This window comes from Cervus elaphus, chromosome 19, assembly GCF_910594005.1.
Source record: "Cervus elaphus chromosome 19, mCerEla1.1, whole genome shotgun sequence".
Classification (NCBI taxonomy): domain Eukaryota; kingdom Metazoa; phylum Chordata; class Mammalia; order Artiodactyla; family Cervidae; genus Cervus; species Cervus elaphus.
Genome location: NC_057833.1, coordinates 21,814,229 through 21,841,304, shown reverse-complemented (window position 1 = coordinate 21,841,304; position 27,076 = coordinate 21,814,229). Strand labels below are relative to the sequence as shown.

The 27,076-nt window shown below is 37.4% G+C and overlaps 1 protein-coding gene across 1 annotated transcript in view; it reads right to left on the bottom strand.

The window, feature by feature from the left end:
- The window catches only part of LOC122675629 (EGF-like and EMI domain-containing protein 1), a 638,499-nt gene that overhangs the window by 35,808 nt on the left and 575,615 nt on the right, over positions 1–27,076 (bottom strand). The window contains exon 18 of the mRNA XM_043874600.1: positions 1,032–1,163. Coding sequence (XP_043730535.1) covers positions 1,032–1,163 — 132 coding nt within the window. The remainder of the gene's footprint in view (positions 1–1,031; positions 1,164–27,076) is intronic.

The following is a 27,076-nucleotide window of genomic DNA, read 5'->3' as shown; positions in this document are numbered from 1 at the left end:
AACTCCTTTCTTCCATTGCTTGAGATTTGCCATGACCGAAAAAATAATTAAAATTTTATTAATTTAATGCTTTAGTTTTTCATTGTAAGTTTGAATAATGCAATGGTTATGGGTTCTATGGGTGTATTAAACCATATGTACATGCGTAATTGTGTTTTTAGTTGGTAATGTTTAAAATTAGGACAAATGTGAGAATTGATATTCAAAATATATATTCTATGGCTTGTGGAAAATGGGAACCAATAGCTTGACCATGAGTCTATGTTTTATGACTGGTGTTTTTTGGGGCAGATCCAAAACTCATCCATATACTTGCAGAATTAGGAAAGGAAAGTAGGGGAAAAAAAAAAACCTGTTATAGGAATGACTGGGGAGAAAAGAGAGTAGCAAGGGCCAAGTTGGGGGAAAAATGAAACCAAAGCCAAATCATTTTATCCTTAAACCTATAAAAAGTACATTATAAATAATTACGAGCTTAAAAATTAAGTAGCTGACTGAACATTTTAACATGTTCCTTGGGAGTTTTTATCATGTGTTCTCCTATAACCATTTCTATGTTAAAATGTCCTAACAAATGAATATAAGGTGTTTGGTCAAGGGACTATTCTTTTTTATTATACAACAATGAGCCAACTGGCATTTTGTCATTTAAGCAAGTCATTGTGTTCATTCCAGAATAACAATTTATTTAACTTGATCGTTCCTAAAAGCAGATTGTGGAACTAACTTTCTGAATCACTCCAAATATGTTGCCATTTGCTATTTCTCGATTTATAATAATTGGTTCATATTTTCTTCTTTCTTTCTCTTTAATTCTTATCTTTTTCTTGGGGATATTTTGAATAGGAAAGACAAATGGGAGAATGAGTTACACAGGAAAGTATGTTTTCAACCATTCTAATAAAAACTCCCAGAGGATTTACAATGAATTAGAACCTTGAATTAACATTTGCCCTTTAGCATTCCGAGTGATGACCCACACCAGTAGTGTCTCTTCAATAAATTACAACTAACGCACAGAACACACTTACGGAGATGACAGCGGTTTCCATGGTAGCCAGGCAGACAGGTACATCTCCCTGTGACTGGGTGACACTCCTCATTCTCAGCTGAACACTGACATACCTGTTTACAGTCCTTCCCGTATGTGCCTGGTGGACAAACTAAGGGAAAGAGGAAATGTAAACCCAATGAATTAAATTTGTCTGTGTATATATAGCTCTAAAAGTGAAAGCAGGGAAAAATTTATTAAATAAGACCATTGCCTACAGAAGTGTGCTACCCATTGGGATTTAGGTTTCATTAAATTTACTTGGGGATTACTTCAGTGTTTGATTTTGTTTTGTTCAGTCAATTTGTGACCGACTGTCAAGGGCCGGCTGCAATTTTCTTGTCACTAAAGAAACTCATAGGGTGATGTCAGGTAAAATCAACTAAAATAATAGTATAATTCATGAGGGACCACATATCTGGATAAAGATTTTTTTTGTTTTTTTGGTGCAGCCAGTTTAAATTCTCAAGGTTGTTTCTCTCTGTGCATTAGTATGTACTGTATTTGTGTCACTTGTCAGCTACTCTGCTGGTTTTGAGTTTTTTTCTTTTTTTACAGCCCAAGCAGTAAAAGATTTCCTTCCCAACTTCTAAATAATATCATGCCATTTTTTTTAGGAAAAGAGAAAGGTTTTCTAGATATTTCTCAATTTCTCAGCTTACAAGTTGGAGTCAAGCAGACATTTTGAACTTCATGGTTGTATCTGATGACAATTCAAACAAATTCAGTGAAAAACAAAAATCATATAATTTAGGTTGGTGCACCTAAAGTTGCATAACAATTTCTGGATCAACCTTTTATCACCTCAGGGGTGGGGCATCATGAAAGAACAAACCTTTTAGAAAACCCTAGCACTGGAGAAGTTATTAGCTGCCTTGTTCATGGTATCCCTCTGTTTCACTGGCTGCTCTGTGCGCCTGTGGAGTTATTTGTTTTCTCTGCATCCACGATCCTTAAGATCATTTCATTTTCCAGTTTTCTTTTTAAGTAGAAATGACAGCAATGGTAGACAAACTAGATACTCTAACTTTAAGGGCCCTTGGTTGCTTGCTTAGTATTAAAAACATAGACTAATGAAATATGGGTGATTAATTGAAAAAAGAGAATTTTTTCCTCTCTTCTTGACTGGGATATGTACAAGTAAGAGAATTAGGTGGACTCTGACTCAGCATGTGAACAACTGTTTATATAGTCTGCTATTGATCTAAACATCCTTTTTCTCTAAGAATCACTGATTAGTCATATATATGTATCAGTAAGGCACTTATCCTGAACTTGCTAGGTATGCCAAAGAGCACATCTGGTTTTGCTGGTTGAGAAGTTGATTAACTTTACTTCTTAATGAGTGGTGAAGCAAGAACTGGTCATGGCATTTCAGAGGTGGCTGGAAGTGGATCTTTGTGATATTCTTACTTTCTTTACATCGCTGTCAGTAAATACATAAAAGCATCAGCCCCATTTCACTGTAATGTGATGAAAGATACTCCCTAATGAAATGCTCACAATCAGAAAAATCAAATGTGTGTCTTTAAAGCCTTCTGATAAATTCAGAAACCATGAGCTGCGGTTCTACAAATTCTTCCCATCACTGGGAAGACCTGTTTTTGCCATGGCATTGCTAAGCATAAAGCTTGACAGGGCCACAGCAAATGTGGCCACAAAATTCTGTGCTCTGAAGAGAATAACAACATTAAGGAGTCAAAGTGGCCATGCTGAACACAGAAGTGTTTGTGTAATAAGTTCCAATTTCCCCATCTATTTAGCCATTTCCTGTCTTGAGGTATGGGGCCCACTGGCTTGGGGCTTTGAGAGAAGCAATATTCTGAATGATTTGCTTTGATAGAGAGGGGCCTTATGATTACTGTGCTGGTCTGCAAGATCCATTGAAGGTTGTGTGGTCTAGAGGAAGTGGCATGAACTTTGGGTCAGGGAGGCTCAGCACCACTATGGACGTTACCTCTGGCTTTAAACAATTGTTTAAGACCACAGTTCACTTCAGTTCAGTTGCTCAGTTGTGTCCGACTCTGCAACCCCATGGACCTTAGCACTCCAGGCTTCCCTGTCCATCACCAATGCCTGGAGCTTACTCAAACTCATGTCCTTTGAGTCAGTGATGCCATCCAAACATCTCATCCTTTGTCGTCCCCTTCTCCTCCTGCCTTCCATCTTTCCCAGCATCTGGGTCTTTTCCAATGAGTCAGTTCTTTGCATCAGGTGGCCAAGTTATTGGAGTTTCAGTTTCAGCATCAGTTCTTCCAATGAATATTCAGGAAATATTCATTTCCTTTAGGATGGACTGGTTGGATCTCCTTGCAGTCCAAGGGGCTCTCAAGAGTCTTCTCCAACACCACAGTTCAAAAGCATTAATTCTTCGGTGCTTAGCTTTCTTCGTAGTCCAATTCTCACATCCATAAATGACTACTGGAAAAACCATAGCTTTGACTAGATGAACCTTTGTTGGCAAAATAATGACTCTGCTTTTTAGTTTGCTGTCTAGGTTGGTCATAGCTTTTCTTCCAAGGAGCAAGTGTCTTTTAAATTCATGACAGCAGTCACTATCTGTAGTGATTGTGGAGCCCCCAAAAACAAAATCTCTCACTGTTTCCATTGTTTCCTCATCTATTTGCCATGGAGTGATGGGACCCAATGCCATGGTCTTCATATTTTGAATGTTGAGTTTTAAGCCAAGTTTTTCACTCTCCTCTTTCACTTTCATCAAGAGGCTCTTTAGTTTTTCTTCACTTTCTGCCATAAGGGTGGTGTCATCTGCATATCTGAGGTTATTGATAATTCTCCTGGCAATCTTGATTCCAGTTTGTGCTTCATCCAGCCTGGCATTTCACATAATGTACTCTGCATATAAGTTAAATAAGCAGAGTGATAATATGCAGCCTTGACATCCTCCTTTCCCGATTTGGAACCAGTCTGTTGTTCCATGTCCAGTTCTAACTGTTGCTTCTTGACCTGCATACAGATTTCTCAGGAGGCAGGTAATATGGTCTGGTATTCCCATCTCTTGAAGAATTTTCCACACTTTGTTGTGATCCACATAGTCAAAGGCTTTGGCATAGTCAATAGGACCCTCAATTTCCTCTTCAGTACAGTGGGATAAATGAGAGCAATCTCACAGATTGTCATGAGGAATAACTGAGTAGACATAGTAACATAGGGGAATCTCTTTGTATTTCATAAAATCTGTTTCCTTTCCATTGAAACCCTTATACTTAAAATCAGAATCAACTATTTAACAGAGATGCTATATATGGGCAAAACCCATAGACACATTCAGAATAATATGGGAAAAGTATCTAATATTTAAAGACCAATGTTTTTCTAAACAAATGTTCTATATTAATGCATATATATGGTATTGGTGAACCTATTTTCAGGGATGGAATGGAGATGCAGATATAGAAAACAGACTTGTGGATACAGTTGGAGAAGGAGAGAGTGGGATGAATGAAGGAAGTAGCACCTACATATATACACTACCACAGGTGAAACAGGCAGCTGGTAAGAAGTTACCGTGTAATGCAGGGAGCCCAGCCTGACGCTCTGCGATAATGACCTAGAGGGGTGGGAGGAAGGGAGGGGAGGGAGGCTCAAGAAGGAGGTGATATATATCCCCAGGAGGTGATACTGGTTCTCATAAACCACTATAATCAGGACTGGTTTGTATTGTTGTATGGCAGAAACCAACACAATATTGTAAAGCAATGTTCTTCCAATTAAAAAATTAAAAAGAAAGATTGATATTTTTCTAAAGAACATTGAAATCACATGGCATGAAGTCTCTGAAATACATATAAATAAAATTTATCCACATCCTCCTTAATTGTTCTGCATTTTGAAGCTTGACAAAAATGTTCACAAATGTTAATCACTTCTCCATCCCAAGAAGAGTTCAAGCAAATCCTTAGCTTTGATTCTTGAACTCCAGTGGAATCAAAATTGCAGAAGATATAAATAATTACTCAGGGAAAATTGATCTCTTGAAGTTCTCAAAGTCAGTTCTTAAATGGATGTTTAAGTGTCTTTGAAGGAATTTACATTTTGGGATCAAACTCACATCTCTGACATCTCCTGCATTGGCAGGCAGGTTCTTTACCACTAGCACCACCTGGGAAACCCCATATTGAAAACCAATAAAGTGCAAATCGAAATAAAAGCAGCAAAAACATTTTGAATGTTATTAAAGAGAACTTTTGAGAAGTACTATAGTATTTCTTAGATTATATATGCATCATGAAAAACATCTATCAATTGTCATCTGGCTGAATGACTTTGACGAGGACTTCTGAGGAAATCAAAGTTAAAGCAAAACCTGCTCCTTGTCCTCTGAAGGAGAAGGTGGTGTATTAGTTTGTTGCCTCATGATCCCTGATAGAATGCATTATGAGGCATGCTTTCACTCCATCTTACGAAACTGAACTCACAGAATTCTGGAACATTCTCATTCAGCCAAGAGATATTTCCTGGATACCAGTAGGTATCCAAGTTGTGCTAGGTTCACAACAGTGAGCAAAATCAAACATGGTACTTGTACCTTCAAACTTGCAATAGAAGAAAGAGGAAAACAATAAAATAATCACTCGAATAAATGTCTAATTTTAAAATGTTGTAAGGGGGTAGGGTGTTATGAGAAAGAATGACATCAGGGACCCTAATTTAGACTGGCAGAGAGGGGATGGGATGTGTTTTGTTTCAAATGTTCTCTGTGAGGAGATTACCATTTCACAGATCTGAAACACTAGAAAGAGTATATGTAGTGGGAAGGGAAAGGTGAGGGAAAAGAAGAACAGGGAGGAGAAAAAATTTCCAAAGGGAAAGATCCAAGTATGTATGAGTTACTGATGTGTGAATGCCAATCAGTTGTGTCCAACTCTTTGCGACCCCACGTACTATACAGTCCATTAAATCTCCCAGCCAGAATACTGCAGTGGGTAGCCTTTCCCTTCTCCAGGGGATCTTCCCAACACAGGGATCGAACCCAGGTCTCCTGTATTACAGGCAGATTCTTTACCAGCTGAGCCACAAAGGAAGCCCATGAGTTACTGATATAATTCCCAAATAGTGTGTGGGCAATGGTACCTGTGTGTGTATGTTAGACAATGGTAAGGCTTATATTGTTATAAATGTTTCTCTATTGGTTTCCTATGCCTGTTGTAACAAACTGTCACAAATTTAGTGGCTTTTAAAAACAAACTTATTCTCTCACAGTTCTGCACATTAGAAGTCTAAATCAGGATGTTGGCAGGGCTGCATTTTTTCTGAACACTTAAAGATAGGATCTATTTCTTTGCCTCTTCTAGTTCCTAGAACCCACCTATATTCCTTGGCTTGTGGCCACTTTCTCAAATCTTCTAAGTCAGCAGCTTAGCTGCTTATTTTTATTGTTTCCCCTCTTTAAAAAAAAAAAAAAAAATATATATATATATACATATATATATATGTATGTATTTATTTGGCTCTGCTGGGTCTTAGTTGCAGCATGCCAGATCTTTAGTTGCAGCATGTGGGATGTAGTTCCCCGACCAGGGATCGAACGCAGTCCCCTGCATTGGGAGCACAGAGAATTAGCTGCTACACCCTCAGGGAAGTCCTGTTTCCCTCTTATAAGAACCTTTTTGATTATATTAGGTCTATCAGGTAATCCAGAAAAATCTCTCCATCTCCAATCCTTAACTTAATCACTTCTGCAAAGTCCCATTTGCCATGTAAGATAACATGTTAACAGATTGCAGAAACTAGGACATCTTTGAGAGCCTATCATAAGCCTATCACAATCTCTATATTCCCAAGTATTTTAAGTAGCTTCTGATTTATCCTTAGGGATCATGTTATTAAATAGTTATGTTACTAATAATAGCTTGATGCACAAGTCGTTATAGAAATCAACATAATACAAATTTTTAAAGAACTATGTAGCCCTAACCCACTGAAATGTTGTGAAGTAATTAGCCTCCAACTAATAAAAAAAATAAAAAAAAATAAAAAATAAAAAGCAGATCAGAAAAAAAAAAAAATTAAATGACTGCATAACATCCCCCCCCCCCAAAAAAAAGAACTATGTAATATAAAAATATGGAAAAACTATCATCAGTTATTTAAAAAAATTTTTACTTACTGGAACCAAAGGACATGTTGTAATGAATGTCACCTTGAGAATGACTTGGGATTCTTGAGAGAAGGTCAGCCCAGCAAGAACCTGGGAAGCAGCTTGAGGGCCCAGATACACCTACAGTAAGACTCAAGAAGAGACTTCTCAAGGGCTAAAACTGAGAGAAGTGAAAGACTAAATGCACGTCACAGTGGATGTCTCCACATCATGAAATGCTTGTGTTCTTAGGGCTTCATGTATAATATTGTTTTTCTGTTTTAAGAAAATAACTTTAGGGGTTCTCGTATCTGTAGAACAGTGTTTGCTTTTATTAATATGTGTAAGATTTCCTTTAAGCAGGTGCTACTGTACACCTCGTAAGATAAGCAGACATTAAACCACTTGCACAAATGGTAAGGTTACTAAGTGAAAAAATCGGAACAAAACTAAGATGGCCTTAGGATGAGCTCTGAGCTTTTTTTCCATTCTCTCAGGGATTTTTCTTAGGAAGTGAGAAGGGTGCTAATTTTATATAACATTGAAGAGATTACAAAGTTGGAAAATAGACCAAGTTGTGCTTTAACTTAGTAGGTATGGAAATCAGCCTGGAGAGTTTTATATTGACAATTTCTTATTCACCTTGTTTACTAGTTAGCCATTCAGGCCCCTGGAAGAACTGGTCAGACCAGTTTGAAGTAGTATAATCCATGCTGCTTTCTAGTTTAAATCTTTCTGAACCACAAAACCTCTGTGGGTGGCTTCTCTAGATTTAAGTTGTTTTTCTATATTAAAGCTGAAGTTCCAAAAATTTGTCCACCTGTTGCAAAGGGCCAACTCATTGGAAAAGACCCTGGTGCTGGGAAAGATTGAAGGGAAAAGGAGAAGGGGGCGACAGAGGATGAGATGGTTGGATGGCATTACTGACTCAATGGACGTGAGTTTGAGCAAACTCCGGGTGATAGTGAAGGACAGGGAAGCCTGGAGTGCTGCAGTCCATGGGTCGCAAAGAGGCGGACACAACTTAGTGACTGAACCACACAATTAAAGCGAGATTTCACCTTTCGAATTAATCAGTGAATGTACTCCAAAATAAGACTGAATTGACAGTTACTATCTTTTGATTTATGTAGAATTTATATCACTTTTATCATGGATATATGACTTGAATAGAGATAAATACCCAGTGAAGATTTTGAAAGGGGTAATATTGCATTTTTGATTTATTGCATTCTCAGGCATTTGAATGACTTTTAGTAAAAACTGAGGAGTCATTTTGCTAAATTCAAGTTGAAACAAAGTCAATTAGACAAGTTGATTAACCCTGAAAACCTCATGAACACTGCTTCTCACCTAATTTTACGATGGGTAAACTTTCTAATAGTGCTTTTTGCTTCTAGGAAATAAGGGTTATCTTCTTCAAAGTGACTCCTGAGAGGTCATTCATATCTTTACTTTTTCCACTAAAATTTAAAGATGAATGAGATCTTAACTAGAGAATGTAATGAATTTGTCTTTATTTAATTTTCTTGTCTACTGCCTTATATATTCACAATTATTTTCCATGAGTGATATATCTGGCTGGCAAATGTTTTCTGAGATGGCACACAGAATTCAAACCATACACAGAAGAAAATGCACTGAATTGACTTTTTGTCTGGAAATTTATGACTGTCTTAGCATTTGTCACGGCACAAAGTAATTTCTCATGGGAAGACCCTGTCCAGCCTAGCAAGGAGATACATTGTGTAGTCCCAAGATCACTGTGACAGTTACAAACTCCAAGGCCATCTACACCAGCACAGAGTTCCTGACAAGCTAAATAAGCATAAGCAGAAAGATGCTTTAGACTATCAAAACAAGTACCTACCCTCTCACTGGTTAAGAAAAAAAAAAAAAAAAGAAGTGTATAGCTTTCATGATGGTCAGAGAGGTATATGCAAATTTCATCTTATACTTCGCTTCTTACAATTTGGGATTGACCTTAAGTGGTTTATGACAGCATATTTTGCTCAAGTCCTTATCAAAGGCCTGGTGATAGATCAGCTGTCACCCACCCGTTTCTCAGAATGTCTTTGTATTAAACTAATGGTCCAGCAGAACAGCCAGGCTGACAGGCAGGTTATTTATTTGCAATCTGGTAAAAGAACTGACAACTTCATTGTTTTAATTGTTCATTTTTCATGGCTTGATGCATTAGCTCACTCAGATCTTTGTGCCTCAGTCAGAGGATAAATATATGGGGATGAGGGCATCAGAATGGCTGAGTCCATCTTAAAGTTCAAGAAGCTGCAGAGAGACCCACGGTGCCAGTTGTGATTACTAGCATCCCACAAGTATCTGGGGATTTTTTTTTTTTTTTGTCTTATCTATGTTCTGCATCTCTTTCCTCTCTTTCAGGAAGACCTATGATGTCAGCTACTGATCTGATTGTTTCTTGAAACAATGTTCCTGGTTCTCACAGCCTATTAAGGGAGAAAGACCGGAGTGGCCTAGAGTCTCCATGTCTCAGTCAGGGTGGGGACCCACCAGACAGAGGCCCAGGGACCTCAGATATCAAGATATTATCGAGAGCAGATATAGCTCAGTCAGAGACTCTCCAAATTACCCGCAAGTTTGTTTTTTTTTTTTTAAATTGCTAAATATACACAGCCTGGCCTTGGGAGATTTAATTCTAACTCATGATTCTTTGGTATGGACTGAAGAGATATATTTTTAAAATCCCATGATGAACTCCGGGTTGAGAGCTATTGATCTAGAGTATAAAACAACACGTTCAATTTACAGACAAGACATCCAAATAGAGTGAGTCATTTGCCCAAGGTCATAGCCAATTAACGGCAGAGCTAAAACTTGAACCCAGGGGTCCTGACCCTTGGATCAATGACCTTGTCATTCTCTGCATCAGATACCATTCTCTGAGCTACTGAGACACTTCAAGAAGTTTCTCCCGAGACCTTCTGCACATCCTAAGGTGTCAGGGCATAAGATGGAGGTGACCATGTGCAACTAAAGGCTTATCTCAAATGCTGGCCCTCAGAGAGAAGAAGACATGTTCGTGGTTCAGTAGTAAACATACAAGGGGTGACTGTTAAGAAATTGGTACCCAAATCATATTACTAATTTATTGCTTTTCCTTCATATTAAAATTGAAAGCATCTCCAGGGAAGAGGCAATGTTTTATTATTTTTAATATGCCTGATGCCTCTCATATAACCTAGAACACAGAAGTTGCTCAATAAATATTTGTTGAAGGAAACAAAAAAGAAGGAAGGGATACTTCTCTAGTCCTATATGCATGACTGTGTGCAAGGCTGATCCTACACAAAAACAGAACTCTGGCTCCCTAGCTGGTATGTGTATACATTCATTTCCTTATTAAATATTTATTCAACATTTACATTACTCACAAGGTCCTGTGCTTGGCACTGATGATATAAAATTGAATAAGCCTAGTATCTGTTTTGGAGAATCCAAGAGAACTGATTCAAGAAGACATGTGAAAAATTGACATAGAACATTCTGACAAGTGCTACATACAGACATGTAAGAAAGGCTAAGGAATCTAAAAGAAATGAATAGTTAATCCTATCAGGTGGGAATCAAGGTGTCCTCAGAAAGACAGCGTTAGAACTGGGTCTAGAAGAGTAGAAATTCATCTGTCAGAAGGAAGAGAATGAATGAGTAAAGTCTTTTATTGAAAGTGATAGACACATTACTTCATGGTTACAGGGCAGGGTTTAGGAGCAAGAATGATGTTGAAGAGTTGTGCTGGTCCTTAGAAGTGAGGCATTTTTAATATCACACTGAAGCCTTGATCTGGTGCTTGCAAGTTGCCATAGAAACATCATGGTCAGACTGAGGACAGTGTGCATATTGGATTGGAGGATGCGAGCCCATTGTGGTGGCCACTGTAGGCTCTTAGATAAAAACCTGAACTGGAGATCTGGATAAGGATGGAGATAAGGGGTTGTTCCAAGAGACTTTCTTTGAGGTGGAATAAATAGGAGCAGATGACAAATTGTATAAGAGATCAGAGGAAATGCTCTTGGTTCCTAAGTAGTTCTCTCATTGTTTGTTGTTATATGTTTGCTTGTCTTTGCCATATGGCATCTCTCTTCCAAAATGGCTCAATACACTTATATTTGAGTTGCAAACAGGCTAGAAAATTTTAAGATATTGATTGCAGAAGTTCATAGCAAATAAGCAAATCTGAATCAGCAAGCAGCCATCCTTACATTTTCCGATAACAGGCCTTTTCAGTTTACCTTGGCAATTAACGCACTAGTTGGAGCGGAAAGGCTGAGAGGGCAAGGTCATTGTAAGAGCTACAGAGTGTGGATAATCCAGTGGCTCAGAACTGGAAAATAGCATGTGGAACAGAAAAGGGAAATGAGGCTAAGACCTGGGGCTCACATAGGTGATGAAAGCAAGTTCCACCTGGCATTTTAAGACTTGTTTTCTGAGTATATGCTCATACATGACATAATCATTAAGGAAATGTTCAGTGTTTTAGTGTTGAAGTCAAAGTGACAATGTTCCTTTTTGCAATGGAACCTTCTATGCCATGGTCAGCATGGTATCTCACTGGGGCCTTCATGACGGTTGTCGCCTTTTTGTGGAACCTGGTGATTGCCATCCTCCACATGTGTGGACAGTACTAATAAATGTCTGTTAATAATATTTCCTCCTTGTCAGTGCTCCAGATAAAAGTCAAACAATACATAAATTTCGAGAACTTTGCCATTTCAATTTAATGTAGATGGATCATATTAATACCCACAGGAGAAATAGACATCTGTATGTGTGTGCTAAGTCACTTCAGTCACGTCTTTGCAACCCTCTGGATTGTAGCCCATCAGGCTCCTCTGTCCATGGGATTGTCTAGACAAGAATACTGGAGTGGGTTGCCACATCCTTCTCTAGAGGATCCTCCCGACTCAGGGATGGAACCAAGTCTCTTACATCTCTTGCATTGGCAGGTGGTTCTTTAGGACCAGCACTATCTGAGAAGGCCCAGGAGAAATATATCCATTCTGAAAACCAAGGGTTAATTTATGCAAGCCTATTTTTCAATCTTATGTTTTATTCAGCTACTAAAAGGTGAATTAAGTAGCATGGTTAAAATTGCGGTTAGGAGACTTTTACCCCCAGCAGATGTTCAGAATATAAGAATTCAAGCAGAGAGAAGGGAACAGTTTATAGAAATAAAAGAAGGTAAGAACGACCAGAGAGTAGGTTATAGGCAATTAATGAACTGGAGAACTGAAGAAAGGCTCCTGACTAAAGAGCTGACATTCTCTGAGTACCTACAGTGCATCAGATCTGTTCTAAACTCTCTCCCTGTATTATTTCATTTTATAACCTGAACAACTCTGCAAGGGAATGGTTATTATTTTTATTTTACAGCAAAACTAAGGAAACTAATGTAAAGTTGTTTGCTCAAAGTATGCACAGTCTGAGTTAGCATTGGTGACTCAGTATCACTTTCTTAGGCATGACTTTATACTTCTTCCCAGGAGTTATTGCACTAATGGCGGGGGGTGGGGGGTGGGGGTAGGAACAGTACCCTATTGGTTTATGGGCCCTTAAGAAAGGACTGGAGGGCTTCCCTTGCAGCTCAGCTGGTAAAGAATCTGCCTGCAATGCGGGAGTCCTGGGTATGATCCCTGGGTTGGGAAGCAAACTTCTCCCCTGGGAAGCAAAAGGCTACCCACTCCAGTATTCCGGCCTGGAGAATTCCATGAACTGTATAGTCCATAGTGTCACAAAGAATTGGACACGACTGAGCAAATTTCACTTTCACTTTTCAAGAAAGGACTTGAGATCCATGTTCTCACCTCATTTCACAGAACCAGGGTAATATAGAGAGAGGAGACCTGGATGGAGATTTGTGAGTTATCAATTCTTACCCATGTTACCCTGGGAAAGTCACCTCTCTGAGGATCATGTTGTTTTTTTGTCATTTCCATAATTCTATTTAGTTTTATTTTTCAGAAAACTTTTATTATGAAAATGTTCAGAAAAACATCTACAGTGATGGAAATCTGATACATTCTACTTTAGTATGAGTGTACAATAAGTTAGCTATGCTATATTCACAACCATAGAAACTGATAAATAAGATTAGATTCCATAATTTTCTGCTTGGCTATGAAATAATTACATATTAAGCTTGAGAGGCTATGAAACCAATGACTGCTTTCCCCAAGATCCATAAAACTTAAGGGATAGGAGTAGAATCTAGAAAGAAGGACACCCAGGTCCAATCTTCTGTTTTAGTGGGTAGCAACAATCATACTAGATGCAAGAATTCTACCTTGAAGAGGGAAACATTCAGTATTATCTGCTTAGAATTCACAGATTGGATCATGTGCAGTATGGAGGTTAGACAAAGGGGGCAGACCAGGTATAGGAGATGCTTACATACTTGGCAAGGAACCCTAAAATCCCCAAAAGCCAAGTGTTTCTGCTTCTACTCCAGTGTGTTAATACTCCTTTCAGTACATACTCACGATAAGTTTATAGAACCCAGGAACAGCATAGTTAATAGTAATTATTTTCTTTTTGCAGATTTGCTACCAGAAGAAGGCAATTGTTTTTTGACTATTATCCTAGAGTGTTAATTTTTGGTATTCATGCAAAATGAATCCTTAATGAAAATTTTCTTCATATCAGTATTAAGGTCAATGAAAGTCAACAAGTGATATCCACATATACTAATGAAACTTCTGTATTAGAGATCAGCTCAAATTCTCACCTGGCAAACAGATGTCTATCTTGAATATTATCCCCCCTTTATCAGTACAGAGAAATAAAGCATCAAAGACAGAAACACAAAAGAACCTGTTAGTGTTATTTTGCACAATGCAATAAGATCAAATAACTGTAGCAGCGTTAAGTAGATTCTTGTCAGTTCAAATCATAAAAATCATTGCTTTTAGGCCATGGCTTTTGAAAACAAATGCCTTTTCTTAATGCTGATATTTTAAAGCCATATAAATATTCGCTCATAAATAAGCACTAAAGCTACATTCATTTCACTGGCAAATATTAATTCAATGCTTACTATGTAGCAGGCATTGAATTTATTTACAAAAAACTCAAAATTGACTAGATCTCAGAGTTTTCTTCATAGCAAAGTCATCACCTTGTGCAAATTCCTTAAGAACAAGATACTTGAAAGAAATTGGCCCCTAACTTTTACAAATTATTCCTCTCAACTTCAGCTGCTTTACCTGCCAACTTTCTAAAACAAACTCCAATTCAGTTAGTAATAAAATACTGCAACTCTTATGAAGCTCTTTCCCTTTCTAAAGGCAGTTTACTTGGCCCAAAGTAAGGGACTGAAATGAACTACTTCATGTAGTTTTGCCTTACATGTTGTCCTGAATAAGTCACATTCTTTCTTAATAATTTGAAAGCATTTTCATTTGTGCCCTGGGAATGGCTAGAAGAGCTTTTAATATTATTAAGTCTAGATCAAATCAATCCAGTCCAAATAGGGCATAGAACTAATGCTTCTTTAACCACTCCTACTTCTTACCAATTATTCACAACTATATTGGTGGCCTTGTTAGGAAATCCTTGACATCAATGATCAGAGGTTCCAGATGCAGGCCACTTTCATACATTTTGCTGACAACCTTTGAACCAAGCTGCCAAGTCAAATCTTACCATAGTCTTAAAACCCAAATGGTGATTCATTGTTTGCTTACAGAGAGACAGATTACCATTGTTAACTTGACCTCAGCCTCTAACTCCAAGTCAAAAATGCTGGAAGACATGGGCATCTTAACTAGAGCAAGACATAAATCAAATTACCTTCAACACCACAAAGAAATGAATGGCTGGCATCTCATGAACTGTAAAGTGCAGTGGGTTTTCCATGGAAGATGAAGTTGATGACAAAAGATCCCATTACTTAATTGAGTTTAATAAAATATGGAGGAACAAACTTTGCCATGATTTCAAATAGTTTGATGAATAAGTAGGGTCATGCTGAGAGCTTGCTAACTGCACAGTTCTTGGGACTGAAGTTTTTCTAAGAGTTGGAGTGAGAAAAAAGACAAACTATCCAGAGATGTGTATAATGCCTTCACTATTATTATCATTATTATTATTATTTTTTTTTTGCTACAACCAAATCAAATTATATTCTTAATCAGCATACTTGCAGGATTTTTAGATATGGGTAGAGGAGAGAGAATGAAAAGGCTGTTATGAGGAGACAGGGGAAAATATATTTGTTCCAGAGAAGACAAATTTTGGTAAGTGAGAGAGGTGTAGTGAGGTTATGGGAGAGCTAAGGCCAGGCCAAACATGATCATCAAGGAAGAATTTTACGAGCATGTTAAATCTCATCATGTCATGAGTTAAACTGCAATTTTATACAATGTTGGTTGAACTGAATTGAGGCAATGGATCCACAATTGAGGAAAAGAAAGACTTGGAAGTTTAAATAATAACAAATCATTATTGTTTTTGGTATATGACTCCAGTTCTACTTTTTCCAGGGAGTTTTAACTAAGTAAAAACTAAACTGTGTCTATGATTTTAAAAAATACTTATAAAATTCAACCTTCAAGGTTAGCTTGAAACCAAGATAAATGAAAATTAAATGTTGGAAAATACAAAATATTGGCAAGAGATAATATTGATCCTAATATTTTAGAAAGTTAGAGCTCTTATTTGTCTTCCCTGGTAGCTCAGACAGTAAAGAATCTGCATGCAGTGCAGGAGACCTGAGTTTGATTCCTGGGTTGGGAAGATCCCCTAGAGAAGGGAAAGGCTACCCAGTCCAGTATTCTTGCCTGGAGAATTCCATGGACAGAGGAGTCTGGTGGGCTACGGCCGACGGGGTCACAAAGAGTTGGACACAACTGAGTGACTAACACTCACTCATTCATAGTTCTTATTTACTTTCTGCTTCAGATCTGGGAGGAGACAGAACTCTACCTGTCCAGAAATGTGAGACAATCAGTATTATTAGTCTTGATATCTCCATAAAAGTACTGATTTTTTTCCAAACAAAATCTTTTTGAAAATTGCTCTAGAAAAACTGCACTTTGCCACACAAACAGCAAATAAGCTTCAGCAGTTCATCCCAAAATGCTCTGTAAATTTAGCATTTCCAACAAAAGGTGATCTATCCCAGAAACACAAGAGATATTTCTCATTTTGATAGTCTGCCAGTGTGTAAGCTCTTGTGACAGCTGAAGATTTTAAACATCGGCACAAGCCAGTTACTTAGAAACATATGATCATCTTTGCTTTTTTTTGTTTTTTTTGGTCTCTGGAGAATGCAACTTAATAGAAAGAGACACCCATGTGCACCTAAGGATACCAGCAAGACACATGCACACCTAAGGATACTAATGCCTTCATGTACCTCTTTCTGTGTGACCTCATCAACCTACTGTCCAAATTGCTAGTTGAAGAAGAGTTAAATTATTCTGGTTATTTTGCCTACACTCACTGGTCTTTTTTTTTTCTCCTTTTTGAATTAATTGAGCTGATGACCTGTGTTCATACAATGGAGTTGAGCTTATGTCATCATTGATTGGAAATAATACAGTGTCTTTCCCAAAATATTAATAGCAACTTAAGGATAATGTTTTTAACGTAGTTACAAATCAACACTAGAATGGAGTGTAAGAAATGGCCACATTTGGGTATATGCTCATTAACCAGAATTTGAATTATTTTAAACTACGGGAATCTGTTGGACAAAAAATGGTGCACGCACACTGGCCCCAAGTGTAAGGTGTGGGATAGAACTGTTCAGTCCACGTCCATTGTGGCCTTTGGCTCCAAACCAGCCAGGCAGAGAGGAGGATATCCCAGAGATGGACTGATAGTATCACACAGCTGGGGACAATTCAACCCCCAAAAGTCCATCTGGACACGTTGGAAATGGAAAGATACAAATCAACCTTTTCTCCCTTCCCTCCTTCTTCTTTTTTTTTTTTTCCTTCCCTTCTTCTTTTCTTCCTTCTTTACTTCCCTTCCTTTCTTTTTAAAAATATAGGTCTGGTTTTCGTGCACTATTCCAGTGCTGGTCAAATGAAGCAACTATGTTTTTAGGCGTCTGGACAAAAACTTTTCAACTACTGGAAAACTTTTTAATATTTTTAAAATAGATTCCCCAATCATACTGAAAAGCATTTGACCCTCTGTCAAATTATTCATTACTTGTCTAACACAGAGCATGGAGAATTTTATGCACATTATCTGTTATAGCGAATATAACAACAATTTAAAAATATTCAGTCCAAAGGTTATTTTACACAGTTGATAAGAAATTACTGCTTAGCTGGAGCTTTATAATCTCAAATCACATTTTCAACATAGAAAGTTACAGCACAAGGCAAAAATAAATTCAAGTTTATCTACACAAATCTCTTTCTTTTCTGGTTTGTATAAATGAATTTTTATTAAATTATTATTTTTTACAATAACATTCATACTCAGGAATTCACTCCATATACATAACTCATTTCTCACAAACAAAAACCATATCTATGTATGTAGCGAACTCATTTTTCCTTATTCATATGTATTTTTCTTTTCTAGCAAAGCCATATTTTCCAAGCTCATAAATTGGCAGCCAATAATTACAATTCCTCCTCATTTCATCTTCCTTATTTAAAATATATTAATTCCTAAAAATGGAACTTACATAGAACAGCCTAAAAATCCAGAGACCTCAAAATGAGAAATTATTGAGATAAGTCACACAGATTCCTATCTGGTTAGAGCAGGGGGCAGGAAGGAGAGGGTTTATTTTCTCAATTAGCACTGACTAGAGTCCAGCAAAATTCCCATACCCAGGAAGGCTGGAATGTGGTTTAAAGCCTTCTATTATAAAGGCTGAGGATATGGGTACCCAAAACCAAACTGAACACACACACACACACGTACATATAGAAAAGAGTGAAAGAAATAATGATGCCCCGGTATATCTATTGGTTCTTTGCCATTATATTTTTTTTACATCTGGAATTTCACGTTTACACAGACCTAGAGAAGCTCCATAGAAGCTGGCATAGAAACCACATAGGACATTCTCTATGCTTGAAAACACATCTCCTGCTCTCTATTCCAAACTATCCTCTTAAGAAAAGTTCTCCTTTGAGTCTCTGACTGTTCTTCATTTATATATACTCTCCACACCCTAGAAGACATAGTCAACTAATACCGAAGTTCAGATATCTCCCTTCCAGTGTAGATTACTCAGATAAAGCTAAACACAGCTAGGCGGAGGGTGGAAGGAGGTACAATGTAGGGGCAATATGGCGGGTTTGAAGGAGGAGGAGGGAAGTGAACAAGCCTTGCCTGCTTTGCAATTTTCCAAGGTGGGCTTGTCTCTACATGAGATATTTTTTGGGTCAGTTAGGACATATATAGCTACCATGAAAGGAACTGGCTTCTGTCAGAGCAAAATGAACAAAACTGGTACAACAAACTAGCCAACTTCTGTTGTAATTATTTTTAACCTACTACTTGGGTGTATATTTAACCTAGTAACAAAAATATTTGTTAGGGAAAAAGTATTTGGCATTTCAATTCTTGGCATTTTGTTCTTTGCTAAAAACCAAGAGGAAAGGGTGGGTGCTATAATTTAGAATGGAGAGAAAAGAATGGGTAAATTGTGATAGGCGGTCTATAAGGAGAAAGGGAGAAACAGGCTTAGCAGGTGAAGTAAGATTCACTTTAAGATTCAAGATTCATTATTAAAGTTCTTTATGCTGGAAATCATAATAGTGATGAAGCAAAAAGAACACTGTTAAAGTTTCATTCTCATTTGAATGTTAAAAATAATAATATCCACCCACTTTCTTTTTTATCATTTGAAAAAATTATAATTTTAAGTTATATAAAGTATGTGGAAAATTTTAAATATTTATTTAGACCTAGCACTGGTTTTAGTACCACTGGTTTATGGAAGTCAGGTCGGTTTGTCCAATGATCTTTTTTTTTTTTCTGGAACCATTAACAACTGGTCATCCTACTTCCATCTTCTAATCTTTTCTATTTTAAATTTAATTTATTTATTGACGTTAGTTATCATGGACCTAGACCAAGGTGTCATTTTTCCTTTAATAAATTGGCAAAGATTATAAAGTTTGACATACCCAGTGTTTGCTAGGGTTAGGGCTAAAAGGTACTTTCACACATAGTATGAGTTTAAATCACTGAAGAACACCTTGTTGTTGTTTTTTTTTTCGGAGCTTGACATGTACTTGTGCTAAGTTGCTTCAGTCATCTGCGACTCTTTGAGACTCCATGGACTGTAGTCCACCAGGCTCCTCTGATCATGGGATTCTCCAGGCAAGAATACTGGAGTGGGTTTCCATGCCCTCCTCCAGGGGATCTTCCCTACTCAGGGATCGAACTTACGTTTCTTATGTCTCCTGCATTCGCAGGCAGGTTCTCTATCATCTGAGAAGCCTGGAGATTGACATACTTTGCAATAATTATTCAAGTTTTAAATAAATACAATATTGTAAAGTAATTAGCCTCCAACTAATAAAAATAAATGTAAAATAAATAAATAAATAAATAAGCCTTGCTATTATATAGCTAGGAAATTTAACTCACAGAGAAACTCTCACATCCATGCAAAGAAATAAATGAAAGAATGTTCACTGCAGCATTTTTAAATACCAAAATCCTGAAAACAATCTAAATATCCTTCTACAGAGGATTTGTTAAACAAATCATTTCGGGGGCATATAATAGAGTATTCTGAAATCATGCTGAAGAAAAGGTATATCCGTGTGAGCTGACCGGAAAAGATGCATACAATACATAGTTTAGCAAATAAAACAGACAAGCAAGAATAAAATTAATATTTGGTGCAATATCATTTATGTTTAAAAAAATTGCACAGTGGGTTGGGAGGGGAGAATTTTAAATTGACAGGGAGCTTTCACTGTACATACTTCTGTGCCATTATTTTTTAAAAATATTTTTACTTGTCATATATTTAAATATATTCTTATGTTATTATTTTCCCCTCAAGCTCATTATTTTTCCCTCAAGCTTATTGTTTTATATATGTATGTATATAATACACATAAAGCTTATTGCTTTATGTGCATATAACATATATGTAATGTATAATATATATACATATATTAAAAAAATGAGCTTGAGGAGAAAATAATAATATAAAAACATTTACTTTTGGTTTTTTGAGCCCCATCCCAGATGCACAAGGAAGGAGGGAGCTATGGCCCTCTAGTGGAGAATTTTAGCTAAGAACTTCTGTTCACTTAATTCCACATTCTGAAGAAAAGGCAACACGCGAATTTATTTATGGGTAGACTCAACCAGAATTTTATATCAGGTAATATCAAAAAATATATATAAAATTCAGTGGACTTGAATGTAATGCTTGCTTTAAAAGTCTTAGAAGCATCCTAATAAAGTTTGAATTGATGATGCATTTTCAATGTGTGGCACAGCAGTATCCACACAGTTGCATTTCATGGGAAAGGTCTGAGCACTTCTGTTTATTGTGAAAGCATATTTGCTAGCATAGATGTTTCAATTACAGAAAAAGGTTGACTTCTAATAATTACAAAGAGCTTTATTGCTAATTAAAAACCAGTCATTGCTTATGCCAGTCTCTGAACCAGGATCTATGTGGGTAGCTGTTCCCTCAAAACTGAATCACTGTATGTGAATGATGAAGGTGCTTATTTTCACGGACTAATCTAAAACATTTCTAACAAGAGAAAGTATTTCAAACTCTGTATGGCTACGTCAACCGCCAAATTCCTTCGGTCCAGTTGAAGGCATGCATAGCTTCCTGTCAACTTGTGCTCTGAAGCGGAACAGTCTCTCCAACCCCACCACTGGGCTTGCTCCATATTAAGTACTGGCTACCTTGGAAAGGTACCGTCTCTCAGTGTAAAACTCCCCAAAGGGCAATTCAAATCACATTTAGAATTTCCTATTTACATTGCAACAGCCATGGCCGAAGCTTGAATGTCACAGTACAAATCGGGCACCAAATGCTGAGTGTGTTCAGCGGCGGATTTGGTTTCAGAACTCAGTTCACATGAGCACGCTTTCATCAAGCCAAAGGGGGAGGGAGTGTCAGGGGATAAGTTCATGGTATGAACTCTGGTCTTAATTCTATCATTTTGAACAAGTAAACTAGTGTTTTTGCCCTTGCAAAGAAAGTCTTTATCAGACTACTTTGCATAGGAACCTTGCCTTTTAAATGAAATGCTTATGCAGAAATGTTATCAAGCAAGAACAGGCCACTGATATTTCCAGTTAAATTTCCCATGTGAAAAAGGGAAATTTGGTTAGGACAGCCTAGCAAATAGACCCAACTTTCCTGAAGAGACATATTTTTCTCCACAAGTAATGAAGGTTGCTAATTGTTTTTCTTTCTTAAGCTGTGACTATCCTGAGGGGAAATACACTGGGATATTATTTTGAACTTCTAACTTCTTTTTTTTTTTTTTTTTTTTACTATATGAATTTAAAGGGGTAGATTTTCCAACATAGATAATCTGATGCAATTTTAAACGAACTTTGTTTTGTGTGGTCTTTTTTTATTATTATAAAAAATGAGCTGCAAGAAGAAAATGTTATTCCAACTGGACACAGTCACACACATGCATACCATCTCAATCTTCAGATTCCAAGTCCACCCAACTGAGGTGAACTTGAAAGAACGCTTCCAGACAAAGCTGGAAGGTAAACCTGGCAGTGAGCAGTACCGTTTCATGTCACTATTTAATGACTGGCTAGTTGACTTCACATCTATCCAATGTTCCCTATTTCAGACATGAGCATTTATTTGCAGGAAAAGAGGATATGCCTAGCAATTTATTACCATCTAACTTCAAAATTATTTATTCTGACCTGTCTCTTCTGAAGTTTGTTTAAAAATAAAACAAACCTAAAGGCAATATGTATTACCATAGATTTCTAGGTTCAAAAAAAGAGTACTCATACTTGGCCTTTGCATGGTTATGGAAAAAATAACATAAGCATCCTTGACTAAGGCTGCCTTTGAACAATCCTGAATTGCAGACATAAATGGCTGCCTTCATTTGAAATGGATGCCACCCTTTGGGGGGCTGGGACTATGGGTGTTCCATCACATGAAGCACACAAACTCAGAAATACAGACTTACAGAAATACAGAATATACAGAATATATACAGAAATACAGAAAAAGCAGAGCAGACTTGCCAGTCTAGGGAGTATTCTTACTCAGGTAGAAGAAAATAAGACATTGTTTGTTGTTCACAATCCACTGGGGCAGAGACTATTTTTCTTTCAAAAATTTAAATCGATTTGGACACTTTGAACTAGTCACTTATGCTGAGTTTTGATAATATATTAGCATATTAGATTGAAACATCTACTTTCCTGAAGCACTAGGATAAACCTTCCCGGAGATCTAAAATTCATCCCATAAATTCATTTCATTTTGCATATCGAAACAAACAGGAAAAGAGAAAACTAGCCCCCCCTTTTTTTAAATATACCAGCTTCAAAGAAGATAGAAGCTGAATACTTCAGAAGTCATATATGTTAAAATGATTATTTCTTTAAAAAGCCTTACTGTCGCCTTATGTATTATTCAATGCCATTTTGTTTCAATACACATTGCCATCTAGCTAACAGAGATCCTATAACTTCCCTGCCACACACCATAGGGCTACAAAAAAATAAGGGACTTGGGATTGAATAGATCTGACCTCTAGTCTAGCTCTGCAGAGATGACAGTGAGGATGACAATACGTTGTCCTGCCAGGTATCAGAGATAATGCTTAACAACAGCCGTCCCAGGGTCTGGCATAGGGTTGTTAACAACAGCAATAAGCAACTTTACCCCTGAGTGACCAATGCATAAGCTATAAAGCATCCAGGTCAAACGCAACAGCCCAGAGCTGCCAGAAGGAAAAGTGTAAAGCCACAGTTAGAACTCAGCTGCTGCTTATCCAAGTCCTAAACCTTAGTTGTTCATCCAAGCGCAAGAAGTAATCCATTTCAACCTTTCCCAGTCTTAGTTGATCTTTAATCGAATTGTTCCCATAGGAAGAAAGATTTAGCCAAGTTCCTCATTATGTAGAAACTGGTGCATGTAAGCATTTGAAAATTTAATGTGAGTGCTGCTTTTATAACAAGCCAGGTCACGTCACTCGTCTGAGCAAAGCCTTTCAGTGGATCCCTCATTTTATTCAACTAAAAGCCAAAGTCTTTCAATGGTCCACAGGTCTGATAGAGCAATCCCTTCCTTCTACTTTTCTGATTTCATCTCTATAGTTTTGTTTTGTTTTTTTTTTCCCATTTGCCTCTCCATTCTTGATACACTAGTTTCTTACTGTTTTTTAACTCTCTCAACGAACTCAAATCTTGCCTTCCCCCTGAGGTCTCTCTTGACCGCTCTTTACCACTCTGAACTGTCTTGCTTACCCAGCACTCCTAATCTGCTTTACTTGTTTTATTTTGTCTTTTTCCAGTAGTACTTTCACCTTATCCTGCAACAAAATGCCCTTAAAATAAGTGCATTTGTTTATTGTTTATTGTCTATTTCTTCCTGCTAGGATGTAAGGTCTAAGGGGGCAATGCTCTTTTTATTTTTGTTCACGGGTATATCTCAGGAGGCTAGATCAGTGCTTGGCCCATAGAAACACGGACATAGGACATTATGGACAATTCACAAGACTCTTGAGAGGCAATGTATCAAAAAATGCCAAACCTCACCAGTAATCAGAGAAATGCAAATAAAAATAATATCTCCTTTAAAAGTCTGACACAAGTTAGACATTAAAGAAACACAGCTGCAGCTCTCACATAACTAGTACCCCTACAGTGGAGAGCAGTTTGACATTATTAAACAAAGTTGCATATAGAATATCCTGTGACCCAACAAATCCACACTTAGTACAAACCCTAAAGAAACATCAATGTATGTCACAAGGAGACACACACTGAGGTGTTCTTGAAGCACTGATGGTAATGGCAAACAATCAGAAACAATGTCTTTGTCCTCTTTAGGAAAATGAAGAATGCAACTGTAGCATGTTCACCCACCAGTAGCCTTTTCAGTACTTAAAAGAAATGGACTCAGTCAACATACAACAAATACAAACTAACTTCCAAAAGAGTGTTCAGTGGCAAAACAAGTTGCAGGGGGAGAAACCACCCCCCCCCCCCCCCCCCCGATGATGGTCTTTGTTAATCAAGACATTAGAAACTTGCAGAATAATATTACATTTTGTTAACTGAATGCATTATTAACTCCTTAACTCTGTAGAAGGCTCCCCTTTTATAAATCCTTTCTGCATATCCTACCACACTCTCTCCCTCACCTGTCTTTGACTCTGCTCCAAGTTTGGATGAAGTTCAGTGATTCTGCTCCAGGTACATAGAATAGCAAGTTGTGGCTCTGAACTGTTTTGGGGTTGGTTTTACATAAGTCGGATTGTTTTAGTTGACTAGAGGGAGGGCTGCCCTAAATCCCCAAAATTGCACACAATGTTTGCATTAAATAATCTAGGTCATTAGAGTTCAGCCATGACTTTTCTAAAAGGCTGCTTTCATAGACTTTATCTTGTTCCATGTGACATATCTCCAGCAATAGACCATTTTAGTTGGTCTATTGCGGCTATCTGCAGATATCTCTCTCAATTTTGGAGGAAATAGAAACGCACTACGGTTCCCAAATGCTAGATTATCACAAAGAGACCAAGATTTTTAGATACAATCTGAATATGTGAGGCTTTAAATATATAAACAGTTAGCTCATGTACTTTCTAGAATGCCAACAACTTCATTTGCTATTTGAAACAGGGCAAAACAACATGTCAGCTTTTAAATGCCCAATAAATGCTTTTTCTTTCTTTTGAAACATTCCAATTTTTCATCAAATGCTTTACTTGGGATGAAAATGACCAAGAAACTTCCTGGCTCCCAGCATAAATTCTTCTCCTTTTAAATGTGAATATGTCTCTTTTAAGACATAGATGTATAGAACAGACTTTTGGACTCTATGGGAGAAGGCGAGGGTGGGATGATCTGAGAGAACAGCATCGAAACATGTATATTATCAAGCGTGAAACAGATCACCAGTCCAGGTTCGATACATGAGACAGGGTGCTCAGGGCTGGTGCACTGGCATGACCCAGAGGGATGGGATGGGGAGGCAGGTGGGAGGGGGGTTCAGGATGGGGAACACATGTAAATCCATAGCTGATACATGTCAGTGTATGGCAAAAACCACTACAATATTGTAAAGTAATTAGCCTCCAACTAATAAAAAATAATTGGAAAAAAAATAAATGTGAATATGTCTCTTTTATAGTCAACATGGTCAGAAAGAAATCAGGTTAGTCTTAGACAAAATTTTTGAGAAGAAGTGATTTGTCTGTATTCTTCAACTGCATCTAAAAACCTTTTCTCATTAGTAATAGTGCTTCTTATCTGACTTTCTCTAAATTAGCTGTTAGCCAGCCTGGTTTCAGGGGTTATTAACTTGAACCCATGAGTTAATCTCAGGGGTTTCATAATCTCTATAAAATTATTAGTAAAAATGAATGTGCATATATATTTTTTCAGAGAAGAGTTTCTATAGCTTTTGACAGACTGTCTTAGGATGATGAACAACCAAAATAGTTGAAAAATAATGTTTTAAGAATTGTACCTTGTTTCTAGCAGTAGCTTTCAGAGAGTGCAAAAGATTTCTTGCCTCAATCTCCAAGAGATCTGATTCAGTTGATCTAAGAGCCAGGAATCTGCATTATTATAAAAAGTACTTCAACGTATCATGATGCAAATGGATCTTGACAGAAAAAAAAATGATACTAAAAACCTACAGAGTAAAATTTAGCTTCCTCAGTGATTCCTTCATGGTCTCTGTCTCTAACCAATCTTTCTAGTCCTACCTTATTTCTCCATTACTCACACTGTCCTACAAACATAATAACCATTCTTCCACTCATTTATTCCTGCATGAAAAAATAAACTGTTGGATTCATTATAGGGACCCTGTGCTGTATTTCAAAGATCTGATGGCTGACAAACACTCCAGTCACAAGAAATGACCAGCATTTCTTCACATTGTATCTCTTCCTCCTTCACTAGGTATGTGCCTATTCATCTTGTGAAACCCAGTGTAAATATTAACTACTTGTGCAACCATTCTAGATCCTTTGGGACAGAGTTGTTTGTTTGTTTGTTTTCTCAGTGAGTCCCGAGCATTTTTTTTAACACATATTGTGAGATGTGATTGTTTTGCTTTCTGATCTATGTGCCTCTCCTGGTCAGGAACCATGTAGAACCTCTAACATACTCATGTTTCCCTCCAGTTCCAGTGAAATATTCCCAAACATCATGTTTTCCTCCCTCCCAAGATGTGCATTTTAGTGAGGTACCCTTGAAACCCAAAATTCCTTTAAAGAAGCAAAGGAGTCCATGCCAGAATCCTAGGCATGATGGTACAGTACTGGGCCAGAGGCTTCAGTGAGGAAATCATTAAATTCACCAGTACACCTGAAGAACTAGCTCCCCAAGAGAGTCTATTTTTACACAGAACGGTAGGGATATATCCAGGCATTGGCCTCCAGCAACAAGAATGATCTTCAGCTCAGAGTGAATATTGTAACCAACCTACTCCAGAATGATCTCTCCTATCAGACAATCTAAAAGATACTGTCAGTGATGGAGTCACTGGAATTTTACTATTTTTGGAAAGAAACTAGAGAGAAAAACAGAGTCTATCTAAAGTTGGAACCTACAACAGTAGTGAAATAAATAAGGCAGCATTCTCTGAATCTTGGATCTAGTGACCACAGTGAGGATCAGGCCAGAAGAGAGCATTCCTGGTAAAGCAAATTCACTTGATAATACCGGAACCAATGTCTAAACTTCTATTAATTCAGCAGCTATTC